The sequence below is a fragment of the Anomalospiza imberbis genome, chromosome 36 (genome assembly GCF_031753505.1).
Source record: "Anomalospiza imberbis isolate Cuckoo-Finch-1a 21T00152 chromosome 36, ASM3175350v1, whole genome shotgun sequence".
Lineage (NCBI taxonomy): Eukaryota > Metazoa > Chordata > Aves > Passeriformes > Viduidae > Anomalospiza > Anomalospiza imberbis.
In genome coordinates this window covers 637,480-651,343 of record NC_089716.1, presented here as the reverse complement: position 1 = coordinate 651,343, position 13,864 = coordinate 637,480, and the positions used below count along the sequence as shown (strand labels likewise).

The window sequence follows — 13,864 nt, the reverse complement described above, 5'->3', positions numbered from 1 at the left end:
CCTGCCCTACTTAATCTCAGGAAGTCATTGGGAATCTTGTGTCTGTGAGAACCTCCAAAAAACCAAGCATCACCCCAGAAATCCTGCAAACTTCAAGACACGGATCAAAAACACCCCAAACCTCATAATTCAGCAAAAACCAAAACCTTCTCCAAAAGATAAAGATTCAGCTGCCACATAAAACCAAAGCACCAACATTTAGCCCAAGCAAGCTCAGAAACACCAAGATTAACCCCGTGAAAATCCTGGATCCCCCTCCACAGTCACCTGCTGCATGTGGGGGGAGCAGCGCTCCTGGGGCTGGGGGGAGGCTGCAGATACAGGGAGGGGTGGAACCTTGTGCTGCTTCCTGTTTCTGCTCCTCCTCCTGTGACTCTGCTCTTCCTCACACTCCTCTTCCTCCTGCTATTCCTCCTTCTGCAAAATCCCACCTTTTCCTGCCACGTCCATCGTTTGGCCATATTGTTCCTCAACCCTGCTTCTCCTTCCCTTCTCCTCCTGCCCCCAGGCCCAGCACCCACTGCCGGCTCCCTCTTCCCCCCAGACCCACAGCATCCCAGCGCAGGGGCAGGGATGGAGCTGGGGCAGGTCGGGCTGGGGCAGCGCTGGGCTCTCGGCCGCTTCCGCCCGCACTCGGTCCCCACTGCAGCCGCTCCCGCCAGGACAGCGCGGGGGGGCCCGGCCTTGGCGCTGCCCCACTCCCACCTCCCCAAATTCCCCTCGCGGGGGCGATGGGGCCGAGGGGGGGGCGCAGGTGGGGTCCAGGTGGGGAACGCTGGGAGCTGCGAGTCTGCCTGGCAACTGGTGAGTCATCAGCGCCCTGCGCTCTGATTGGCTGAGCTCTGCCTGAGGGCTGGGGCTGCAGCAAAGAGGGGACACCCTGCTCCAGGGGGGATGTCCCGAAAACGGGGGACCCCCATGAAAGGAACAAGAGGAAAGTGTCTTTACAAACAGATGCTGTGAATCTCCTCCGAGATACGGCCAGGGACCTGTGCATAAGGAAGTGACAGGAGAAGCCATCGGTTTCAGGACATGTTATCAATTGATGACACAGACTGCTGCTCAGCCAAGGTCCTGCTCAATTCATGAACTTCCCGAAGAACAACAAAGACTTGACAGAACCAGGAATATCCTCTGCTATACAATAGTGGGGTGCATATGAAGGGAGTATGTACTAGGTGGATTGGGAAGTCTGCACCTCTCCAGTACTTCAGCCAGTGGGGAAAGGGAGAGGGAGATGTGGCCAGGAGAATTGGGATGAAAAGGAGGCTGTGTCCTCCAACAACTGCAGAGATCCCATGGGGAATGTCCCATGGCCTCTCCCATTTCTAGGAATGAAATTACTTCTAAAGGACTCCTCTGTCTGCCTTGTGGACAGAAACCTCTGCTGATGTCAATTTTCCCGCACACCCTGGGGCTCATCCGGAATTCCTTCCACCGGTCCGGGGCGGCGGGCAGGGAGTGCAGCTGAAGGTGCCTCACCCACTTTGGGTGATCGGCTCCCTTGGCTGGCGGCAGCACCGGGGATCGACTGGGGACCCGGGAGTGACCAGGAGACAGACGAGGGACACATCAGGGGGGTCTGTGAAGAGTCAGCAGGGAGAGAGCACTGAAAATCTCAGCAGTGAGTGCACTGGGATCTTCGGGGAGTGAACATGGCAGGGCACCCAGGGAGGGGAGAAAAGGGAAAGCCAGGGAGGGGTCCTGGCCAAAGGGATGATGATCCCAAAATGTCTCTGAAGGGTCCCTTGGGAGAATGTTGAGGTAGTTTGCACATTCCTCCAGAGGTAATTAAGGACATGGACACCCAGGGGGGCAATAAGGGAAGTGGAGAAGGGATTTGGACAACAGGGGATGGATGGTGTTGGTGTGCTGGGAAGGGATCGGGTGAAGGGCAGTGTGCAGCAATGTGGTGAAGGCAACAAGCAGCAGGAGTAATGTATGAGATAAGGAAAAGGATGGTGGAAAAGAGGAGGAAGAGAAAAATACAGAGGACTGGGATGTATTTCAGCACTGTTCTATGCTCAGAATTTGCCAGCTGATCCAGATCCTTTCCATCCCGGGTTTCCCGGAGAGGAAAAGAAGGAGGTCAGGATGTCAGGGGGTTTCTCTGTGGTGGGCAGCGGCAGCACCGGGCGCAGAGGTGCGGGACCAGGAGCACGGGCTGGGGGCCAGTGGGGAGCTGCGGGGCCAGGCCGGGGCTGTGGGGCAGCCGGGGCTCATCGCCGGGCGCTGCCTGACCCCACCAGCCCCGGGCAGGACCGGCAGTGGCCCCCGGCCCCCAGGAGCCTGCGGGACGCCCCGGCCCTGCCCGGCCCCTTGGAGCTGCCGGCCCTGCCCGCTGGGGGGGCCGCCTTTGGACACTGTGGCAGGACAGGGACCGGCTCTGGGATACGGGCTGGGGAGGGGACCCTGAGCACAAGGAGGAAAACAAAGACACATCTGGGAAAAGTAGATTGTACCTGGAAGGAGCAGGATTTTCTATTAAGCATTTGGCTTGAATCGCTGGAGAAAGGAAAGACTTTGCACAAAGCTCAGCAGCTCTCAGAGGATGAGCACCCACAGGCAGTGAGCGCGGCTGCAGGAGTGGCAGAAGAAGGCCCTGGAGCACTTGGGCACAAAGGCACAGCAGCTGAATGCAAGAAGGGATGAGCAAAAGGCCAAGCTGAAGGCAAAGGCCATGGCACAGCTCCTACAGCCCCTCAGGGATCAACCCCAGGGCCCAAGGGGGCCCCAGCACCCAGGGGACGGGGTCGGCCACAAGCACCTGGCAGAGGCATTGCCCTCCTGGGCAGGGGAGAGCCCACCCAAACAGCCCCTGGGAAGGAGTCAGGGCTGTAAACCAAGATGCCATGGGTACAGCTTTTGCCGTTGGCTTTGGCAAGAAGAGGAGCCAGACCCAGGGCAGATATTCAATTCTCTCCCTTGCAATTGATCTTGGGAATTCCTTACCCTGGTAATTCTCCACCCAGTGCAGGGTGGGGATAAGGGATGTACATTTAAAGCAGTCTGTGGCCAGAGTCCTGTCTCTTGTGAAATCTCTGCCACAGGAAGCTGGGCTGGCACAGAGCCTGCCTTGGCACTTTGCTGTTCCCAACATCCAAGCAGGACATCGGGCCCTGCCTAAGGAGGCCAAAGCAGCACCACTGGTGGCCAAGTGGCGTGGCCCATGCCAAGTGTCCCTGAGGCCAGAAACAGCCCCCAGCACAGCTGAGCACGGGGGGACCCCTCAGCCTGGGCTCCAGGGCTCTGAAGCCCCGGAGATTTGCACTTCCCGCCTGCAGCAGGAGCATGGGAGGCCCCCACGGAGCCTGCACTGAAGGCAGCGCAGCAGCAGCCAGGGCTCCACAGCGGGGCAAGCCCCTGGGCCTGCCCACACATCCTCTGCTCAAATCCTCTGCCTGGGCACCCTCCTTTGGCATCTCCAGCCACCGGGGCCAATCCTTGCTGCCACTGCTGCAGCTTCAGTGCTTTCTGGGCCTGCACTGCCACAGCTGCTGGCGAAGACAACGGCACAATTCCACCCTGGGTCTCAGCCACACTCACACACTGCGCTGCCTGGGATTGCACTGATGGAAAATACACCAGGTCATAGACTTGAACATTTCTAACATTTTATTTCCCTACTCAGCCTTGGTTTGCCTTGGCCTCGGGGAAAGAAATGGTAAAGGTTTTTTTAAGGGATGTTCCACCACTCAGTGGAGATGAGTTTAACATCTCAACACTCTGGGAATGGCCCAAAAGATTCCCACAAAGATAACGCCCAGCAGCAAACAGCAACCAACACCTACCCCAGACACTGCCCCCGGCAGAGCTGGAGACACCTGCTCTGGAAAAGGCTGAGAAGGAAATCCAGCAGTTCCGACCTGATGAACAGCAGAAGCCAAGAAATCCGGGTCCAACAGGAACCCAAATACTAAAAACTGCACAACTTGAAACTACAGAACATTAAACCAATGGATTTAGATTGGTTCAGACTGTATCAAGTATGGGAAAAATCCAGTTAAACCCACGTGTCATGGAACGATTTTCTCTGCACATCCGGGCTATGTGGGGATGGAATGATTTCTGTTGCAGATCCTGGCCAGAATCAAGGAATGCCTTGACTCTAACACTAAACATATTGGTGGAGTTTTCCTTTCTCCTGCACTTTCAGTGCAAACTTTATAGCAGAAGAGTATTTTTTGTAATAATCCTACTTCTATATTGCCGATTAGGTTTGGGCCAGGGATGTGAGAACGAGTTTTTACTCCGAGGAGAAGTAGAAAAAACTTAATTGCCTTGGAATTCTTTTGTGTATGTTTGTGTGAGAGATACCAAAATTTTGGTTTGGGTTTTTCGACGTTCACCTTTAGGCTGCATTTTCCAAAACGAGAAGAGATTTACAGGTGACCCTTTCACTCATAAACAGTAAATAGATGATTTGAAGAAAAAATAAAAAAGCAGCAGGTTGTGGGGGTCCACATGTGAGGCTGCTGGAGGCTGCTCTGGAAGAGAAGCTGCATTCCAGGCAGCCAGCAGAGGAGCTTTAGAAATGCAAATTAACACTGCTGGGGCAAAGTGGGGACAATGGACCTGGCTCTTCTTGCCTGGGGCAGGAATTGGGCTGATTCCCTCTGCCCCTCACCCCAAGCTCTGCCTGCCTGCACAGATGGAATCTGCACAGCTGAAGGCAGAGCCCATGGTGAGGATCTCTGACTCTGCAACAGAAATGGGTGAAGCTGCAAAGGGAAACAGCAAATGGAGAATGCTGTGAAAACTTCACTAAAATAAGGGGGGATCATCCCTGTGCCCACTCCAACATGTGCTGGCACTGTCTATGCTATACAGGGAGTATCAGAGCACTGGGGTTTTTGCTATAACAAGTTCAGGGAAATCAGTTGGAATTCAAGTATTTGATGATGTAATTAGACAAAAGCTGTCAATTGATGCAGCCCCGGCTGGAGGGAGCACCCAAAAATGGGGAAAAGATGAACGGCCACCAGAACAAATCCTACAACACCACGGACCAGCCCAGGGGAACCTGAACCAATTCATATCAGGAGACACAGAACACATTTATCATTTCAATGGCATCATTAGATTACAAGCTGTCCTCGAAATAAGAACCAACCAGACACCTCCAGCTCCTGACCTTCCTGCCGACCCATCCACTGAAATGAGGAACACAACATTTCACCATGGGATGGGATCACATTATCTGTTAGCAGAAAAAACAGGAGTTTGTGGAAAACTAAATTACTCAAACTGCTGTTGGCAAAGAGATGACAAAGGAAAAGCAGTGAAAAAAGATAACAAAGGAAATAGGAGAGCAGTTTATGTATTGGTCCAAACATGGAAAGGATGGGAATGGGACACGGTTTCGTGGCTCCCTGGCACACCATGGGTTAAACGAATGCTGCTTCTCCTCTTCTGTGCTACAGCAACTCTCATCTTTTTACCATGCTCCACACCTTGGGAGTGCAGCTCATCCAGCAGCTGAGCCAGGGGATGCAGGTGGCAGCCAGGCCTCCTGATCCAGAAACGGCTACAAAAGGACAGGGAATGAGGGCACCGAGAATAATCCCAAAACCAAAGAGGACCCGGGAAGAACAAAACAGAGTCAATGAGTGAATCTGCCTGGAGATAGGGCCAGCGACTTGGAGATGAGGAAGTAACGGGAGAAACCATCAGTTCCAATAAATGTTACAAATGGACCCAGACAGCTGCTCAAAGTCCCGCTAAACTCCTCAACTTCCCGAAGAACAAAGACCAAACAGAGCCATGAATATCGGCTGTCATCCACAAGGAGGGGTGCATATGAACGAGGACAGGCAGCAGGCGGATCGGGAAGTCTGAACCTTCCAAGTCCCTCAGCCAGTGGGCAAAGGCAGAGGGAGATGCGGCCGGGAAAATGAGCATCCAAAGGAGGCAGCGTGCTACAACAAGGGCAGAGAGCGCATGGCAAATGCCCCACGGCCTCTCCCTCTGCTCAGCAATCGAGTCACTTTGACAGGACTCCTCGGTCTCCTCTGGCCACAGAAACCTCCGGCGACGGGAATTTCCCGGCACGGGCCCGGCCACGGGGCAGCCACCTCTGTCCCAGCCACAGCAACCGGGACGAGCCAGCGCTGCTCCGGCAGCGGCTCCTGCCCAGGCAGCGGCGGGAAGGAGACCGCGGGCAGCCGCTCCCGCAGCGCCCTCAGCCCAGGGCCGGCACGGGCCGGACACGGCACCGCCAAGCCGCCGGAGCCCCCTGCCGCCCCCTCCGCCCGCAGCGAGCCCCGAGCCCCCGCAGAACCCGGCGCGGCTCCCACCTGCGCCGGGGCCGCCTCCGAGCTCCGCCAATGCCGCCTCCCCGCGCTCCGGCCGCTGCCGCCGCTCCCGGGCCCGCACAGACGCTCCGCCAATGGCGCCGCTGCCGAGCCAGGGCCGCCCTCAGGCCGCCAGCGGGGCCGTGCTTCGCCCCGCTCTCACCAATCAGCGCGCCAGAACCGCGACTGACGGCAGCAGCGGCCAATGGCAGCGAGGGGCGGGCTCTGCACACGGCACAGCCTCGCCCCGCGCTCTCAGGGCCCCCCGGGCTGTGGGAGGGCAAAGCCGGAGATGAGGAACAGCCCTGGAACGGGCCCGGGCCCGGGCCGGCATCCATCTGCAGCACCAACAAACTGCTCCGCACCTCCCGACACGGCTTTCCCGGCCCTGCGCCTTCGCCTTCGCTGCCTCCGGCTCTGCGGGAAGCCCAGCAGCCCCACTTCTCCTGCCCCCTAATTCGGAGCATCAGCGCATCGCTTTGATTTCCCCCAAAAAGGGAAAACCGCCCCAAAGCCCTGTGGGGGAGTGGGGGAGGGGAGAGATTTCTGGCACAAAACTCCAAAAGCTCCGAGCAGGACAATGAGAAGTCAATGAAGAGCCTTGAATGCAGCTTTCCCCACGCCTCCCTCCTTCCAGCTGCACCTCTTCCTCCTCCTTCATCCCTGCCCTGCCCTTCCCTCCCTCCTCCTCCTTTAACAGGAGCAGCGACACCCTCGGTGCCCCGTTCCCGCAGCCCTGGCAGCCCGCGGAAGGAGCGGGTATGGAGCCGGGACAGGTCGGGATAAGCTGGGATCAAACTGGGAGAGACTGGAATCCTGCAGGGAGTGAAAGAAAATTACCATGCTCATACTGTAACGAAATGGGCTCGTACTGGAAGAAGCCACTGCCGGCCCCGGGACCACCCAAAAACACCTCCCGGGGACCCCCGATGTCCCCCGAGGGCCAGCTGCGGCTCGGCTTTGGAGCCCTGCTAGCTCCAAACATCCCCCCAAAAAACCCCAACCCAGGCACCCCCCGGGATATTTGGGCCGAGCTCCCCCTCCCCGGGCACCTGCGGGATGGGGGGCGATGCTCCCGGGGCTGCGGCGACTTCTGGCAGCGCCAGGGCCCCGCGATTCCTTCTCTCCTCTCCTCCGGCCGCTCCCGGCTGCCGCTGCGCCTCTTCCTCCCTCCCTCCTCCTCCTCCCCCGTTCCCGAAGGCCGAACCGTGAGGGGAAAGGGGCGGGGAAAGGGCGGGAACCGTGAGGGGAAAGGGGCGGGGAAAGGGCGGGAACCGTGAGGGGAAAGGGGCGGGGCCAGACCAAGGGCGGGAACTGTGAGGGGAAAGGGGCGGGGCCAGGCCGAGGGCGGGAACTGTGAGGGGACACTCTGTGAGGCGGCGCTCTGCAGACAGAACTGCCACGGACTGAAAATGAACGGCAAAGAAATCAGTAAGTCTGAAAGTTTTATTTGCTATCAAATACATCCCAGCCACCCATCCCCACACAGTCCCCATGTCACCGCTCCAAACTGGGATCCCACTTCTCCTAATCTCCTCCCAACCCCATCTCACTCTGGAGGTTGTGGAATCGAGTGAGTTTTGGGTGGGATTGAGATTTTTGAGGTGGGAACACGCAAATTGAGGTGGGATTGAGCCTATATGGGTTAAAATTCAGTGGTTTTCAGTCGCATGTGCGTGGTTTTGAGGGCAAAGATCGATGCCTCTTGGCTTTTGGAGTGCAGTTAAATTGAGAAGAGAAAAAAATTAAGGTCAATAGGAAAGGAGAAGCAGCCGGGTGTGTTCCCAATGTGGATCACAGGGAATGTGGGTCACCAGGGCTGTGCCCAATGTGGGTCCTCCAGTGGGGGATGGAGTTTAGCTCTTCTCACATTGGGGCACTCGCAGCGCTTCCATTACCGGTGGCTCCGTTGGTGTTTGGTCAAGGTAGAGCTGCTGGGGAAGCTCTTCCCACACTGGGGACACTCGTAGGGCCCCTCCCCGGTGTGGATGCGCTGGTGTCTGATGAGGTGGGACTTCTGCCTGAATCCCTTCCCGCAGTCAGGGCAGCAGAAGGGCCTCTCCTCTGTGTGAACCAGATAGTGCGTGAGGAGATGGGAGCTGGTCTGAAACCTCTTCCCACACTTGGAACACTCGTAGGGCCTCTCCCCAGTGTGGATCCTCTGGTGCACGTTCAGGCTGGAGCTCTGGCTGAAGCTCTTCCCACACTTGGAACACTCGTAGGGCCTCTCCCCAGTGTGGATCCTCTGGTGCACGTTCAGGCTGGAGCTCTGGCTGAAGCTCTTCCCACACTCCCCACACTCGTAGGGCCTCTCCCCAGTGTGGATCCTCTGGTGCTTCATCAGGTGGGAGCTCCGCCTGAAGCTCTTCCCACACTCCCTACACTTGTAGGGCCTCTCCCCAGTGTGGATCCTCTGGTGCCTGATCAGGTGTGAGCTCCTCCTGAAGTTCTTCCCACACTCTGAGCACGTGTGGGGCTTCTCCCCATCATGGAGCTGCTCATGGACCACCAGCTCCGAGCTCCGGCTCGATCTCTGGCTGCCTCCCTGGCCCAGGGTGGGTCTTTCCTCCTCAGATCCCCGCGATCTGTGTTTGCAGCCTGTCCTCGTGCGGCATCTCCAGGGCTTTTCCTTCCCGCTGGGTTCCTGCGTCGTGGAGCCGCTCAAATCAGCCTCTTCCACGAGGTTCTGCTGCAGGGATTTGTCCTCCCTGCTCTCCATCCTCAGCTCCTGCTCTGGGGGAGCAAGGACAAGGACAGGGTCTTCCTCTTCCTCACCGCCTCCCAGGGGCTGGGAATGGGAAATCCTGGTCTGGGGAAAACAAGGGATGAGCACCTTGAGTCTGAAGGTCCCTCTGCCCAAATCCATCTCTAGAAGTCCCTGGCCACCTGGGCTCCATAGAAACCTCCCAAACACCAAGATTCAGCCCTGAAAAAGCCTCCCAGGAGTTCCCCGTCCCTGCTCCCTCCCCTTTGCTGTTTGGGGCTCCCCCCTGTCCCAGCTGCTGGGGGTCACGCTTGGATTGGGGGTCCCCCTTCTCCTCGCTGCCCGCCCTCCCCAGGCTGCTGGGAATCCCAGCAATCCCAAAAGCTCCCCCCTCTTGGCTCTCCCCATTTAGGGCTGCCGGGGCTTTTTGGGCTCCCGGGCTCCCTTCTCCCCTTCCTCTCTGCTTGGGGCTGCAGGGGCTCCAAGGAGTCCCCCCTGCCCCTCTCCAGGCTCTTGAGGGTCCCGCCGATGGCAGCGCTCCCCCCTCTCTGGGCTCCCCACTTTGGGCTCCTGGGGGACACAGGGCTCTGCTCCTCCAGGCTGCCTCTGCCGGCAGCCGCCACCGGGACCCCCAATGTCCCCCCAAGGGACCTTTTCCGCTCGGCTTTGCAGTTCTTCATTCTCCAAACATCCCCCCAAAACAACCCGACCCAGGCACCCCCCAGGATATCTGGACCGAGCTCCCCCTCCCCGCTCACCTGCGGGATGATCCCACAGCTGGGGGCTACGAATTCAGGGAGGGCTCGACCGCGTGTTTCCTCCTGCTGTCCTTGATCCGCCTTTGTCCCTCCTCTTCCTCTTCCTCCCGCCCCTCCTCTTCCTTCCCCCCTTTTCTTCCTCCCTAAGCCCTCCTCCTTCTCCTCCTTCATCCCTGCCCTTCCCTCCCTCCTCTTCTCCCCCCCTCCTCCTCTTCCCTAACCCCGCCTGATTCTCCTCTTCCTTCCCCCCTTCTCCTTCTCCCTAACCCCCCCTCGCCTTCTCCTCCTTCATCTCTCCTCTTCCATCGCTCCTCCTCCTCCTCCTCCTGTGTGCTATCCCCTCCTCCCTGTCCTCCTTCATCCCTCCCCTTCCATCCCTCCTCCTTCTCCTCCTCTTCCCCCTCCCTTTCCCCATCTCCTTCTCCTGTTTCCAGCCCTACTCGCTCTCCTTCTTCACCCCTCCTCTTCCATGCGATCCCAGTTTGTACTGGGATTTGTATGCTCCGTGTCTGTAGGATCCCATTCCATATCATCCCAGTCCTGTTTATCTCAGTCTCTATGGTCCTGATCCATGTGGTCCCAGTCTGTGCAGTCCCACTCTGTGTAGTCCCAGTCTGTAGGATCCCAGTCCATGTTATCCCAGTCTGGGTGGTCCCACTCCATAGGATCGCATTCCACAGGGTCCCAGTCTCTCTTTTATCCCAGTCCATAGGATCCCAGTTCCATATAATCCCAGTCCAGTTTATCCCAGTCCATAGGATTCAGGTCTATAGGATCCCAGTCCGGGCTATCCCAGTCCAGATTATCCCAGTTCATAGGATCCCAGTCTGGGCTATCCCAGTCCAGTTTATCCCAGTCCATAGGGTCACAGGCCCTATTCGATCCCATTCCCTGTTTTATCCCAGTTCCATATAGTCCCAGTCCAGTTTATCCCAGTCCATAGGATCCCAGTTCCATATAATCCCAGTCCAGGTTATCCCAGTCCATAGGATTCAGGTCCATAGGATCCCAGTCTGGGCTATCCCAGTCCAGTTTATCCCAGTCCATAGGGTCCCAGGCCCTATTTGATCCCATTCCCTGTTTTATCCCAGTTCCATATAACCCCAGTCCAGTTTATCCCAGTCCATAGGATTCCAGTCCATATTTGATCCCATTCCCTGTTTTATCCCAGTTCCATATAATCCCAGTCCAGTTTATCCCAGTCCAGTTTATCCCATTCCATAGGATCCCCGTCCCTATTTGATCCCATTCCCTGTTTTATCCCAGTTCCATATAATCTCTCCAGTCTCTCAGGCATCATGGGGAACTGGGATAACTGGGGAGCACGGGATAATGGGGAAACTGGGAAAATGGGGGAGAAATTGGGATTACTGGAGAGCACGGGATAATGGGGAAACTGGGAAAATGGGGGAGAAACTGGGGTAACTGGGAGAGTGGGATAATGGGGAACTGGGATAATTGGGGGAACTGGGATAACTGGGATAATGGGGAACTGGGATAATGGGGGGAACTGAGATAATGGGGAACTGGGATAATGGGGGGAACTGGGATAACTGGGGAATTGGGATAATGGGGGGAACTGGGATAATGGGGAATTGGGATAATGGGAGTACTGGGATAAATGGGAGAGTGGGTTAGGGGAACTGGGATAACTGGGATAATGGGGAACGGGGATAATGGGAGTACTGGGATAACTGGGAGAGTGGGATAATGGGGAAGTGGGATAACTGGGATAATGGGAGTACTGGGATAACTGGGAGAGAGGGATAATGTGGGACTGGGATAACTGGGATAATGGGGAACTGGGATAAGGGGGAACTGGGATGATGGGAGTACTGGGATAATGGGAATTTTGGGATAATGGGAATTTTGGGATAGTGGGAAAATTGGGAATATCAGAATGGAAATTCTGGCATAACAGGAATACCGTTGGGAATTTTGGGATAGTGGGGACACAAACCAGGGTAACTGGGATCGTGGGGATAATGGGAAAATTGGGAATGTTGGGATACCGGGAATTCCGGGATAATGGGAATTTTGGGATAACAGTGAGAAAAACTGGGATAACAGGAATTCCGGGATAATGGGAATTTTTGGATAACATAAATTCCAGGATAATGGGAATTTTGGGATAAGGGGAATTTTGGGATAGCAGTGACAAAAAGTGGGATAACATAAATTCCAGGATAATGGGAATTTTGGGATAATGGGAATTTTGGGATAACAGTGACAAAAACTGGGATAACATAAATTCCAGGATAATGGGAATTTTGGGATAATGGGAATTTTGGGATAACAGTGACAAAAACTGGGATAACATAAATTCCAGGATAATGGGAATTTTGGGATAGCAGTGACAAAAACTAGGATAACATAAATTCCAGGATAATCGGAATTTTGGGATAAGGGGAATTTTGGGATAGCAGTGACAAAAAGTGGGATAACATAAATTCCAGGATAATGGGAATTTTGGGATAATGGGAATTTTGGGATAACATAAATTCCAGGATAATGGGAATTTTGGGATAATGGGTATTTTGGGATAACAGTGACAAAAAGTGGGATAACAGGAATTCCAGGATAATGTGAATTTTGGGATAACAGGAATTCCAGGATAACATAAATTCCAGGATAATGGGAAATTTGGGATAACGGGAATTCCGGGATAACAGAAATTCTGGGATAACATAAATTCCAGGATAATGGGAATTTTGGGATAATGGGAAATTTGGGATATCATAAATTCCAGGATAATGAAAAATTTGGGATAACATAAATTCCAGGATAATGGAAAATTTGGGATAACGGGAATTCCAGGATAACAGAAATTCTGGGATAACGGGAATTCCGGGATAACGCTGCCCGATGCCCATCCCGTTTCGGGAATGATTTGGGAATGTTTTTTTTTTTTTGGAATTATGGGGCGAGGCTTGTCCCGGTGCTGGGGGGGGGATTTGGGGGGGGGGGGGGGATTTGGGGGGAATTTTAGGGTATTTGGGGGGAATTTTGGGAGGAATGGGGGAGTTTTGGTGGAATTTTAGGGGATTTGAGGGCATTTTGAGGAATTTGGGGGGGATTTTAGGGGTTTTGGGTGACATTTTGGGGGATTTGGGGGGGATTTTAGGGGATTTGGGGGAAAATTTGGGAGGATTGGGGGAATTTTAGGGGATTTGGGGGATTTTGGGGGAATTTTAGGGGATTTGGGGGCATTTTGGAGGATTTGGGGGAAATTTTGGGGGATATTTTAGGGGATTTGGGGGGAATTTTGGGAGGATTTTAAAAGTTTTGGGGGAATTTTAGGGGGTTTGGGGGGAAATTTGGGAGGATTGGTGGAGTTTTAGGGGATTTGGGGGATTTTGTGGGAATTTTAGGGGATTTGGGGGCATTTTGAAGGATTTGGGGGGAATTTTGGGGGGAATTTTAGGGGATTTGGGGGGGACATTTAGGGGATTTGGGGGAAATTTTAGGGGATTTTGGGGGGTTTAGGGGGTCCTTGGGGGTCTTGGAAGGTCTGGGAGGGTTTTGGGGGTCTTTAGGGAGGTCCTGGAGGTCTTGAGGTGTCCGGGGGGTTTGGGGGAATTTGAGGTGAGTTTAGGGGGAGTCCTGGGGGGATTTTGGGGTCTCGGAGAATTTTCAGGGGGTCTTGAATGGATTTTGGTGGCCTCAGGGGATTTTTGGGGATCTCAGGAGGATTTTTAGGGGTCTCAGGGGGGTCTCAATGGATTTTGGGATTCGCAGAGAATTTTGGGGAGGGATCTCATTGAATTTTGGGGGTCTTGGGGGGTCCCAGGAGGGATTTTGTGGGTCTCAGGGTGGGGCTCTCCATGAATTTTGGGGTCTCAGAGAATTTTGGGGGGTCTCAGGAGGGATGTTGGGGGTCTTGGAGGGGCTCTTTGGGGGTGCTCAGGATGGATTTTGGGGGTCTCAGGGCAGGGCTCTCAATGGATTTTGGGGTCTCAGAGAATTTTGGGGACATCGGGGTGGGGGTCTTGATGGATTTTGGGGTCTCAGAGAATTCTGGGGTGGTCTTAGGAGGGATTTTGGGGGTTGCGGGGGAGGATTTTGGGGATCTTGGGGGGTCTCTCAGTGGATTTTGGGGTCTCAGAGAA

The 13,864-nt window shown here is 55.1% G+C and overlaps 1 protein-coding gene and 1 pseudogene across 2 annotated transcripts in view; one reads left to right on the top strand and one right to left on the bottom strand.

Moving 5' to 3' along the window:
* Positions 1 to 9,023, bottom strand: part of LOC137464099 (zinc finger protein 850-like) — a 105,726-nt gene extending 96,703 nt beyond the window's left edge. For both annotated transcript variants that reach the window (XM_068175407.1, XM_068175408.1), the window contains exon 1: positions 8,192 to 9,023. In XM_068175407.1, the coding sequence (XP_068031508.1) occupies positions 8,192 to 9,012 (821 nt within the window). In that variant the 5' untranslated portion in view covers positions 9,013 to 9,023. The remainder of the gene's footprint in view (positions 1 to 8,191) is intronic.
* The window catches only part of LOC137464098 (uncharacterized), a 1,364,046-nt pseudogene that overhangs the window by 720,562 nt on the left and 629,620 nt on the right, over positions 1 to 13,864 (top strand).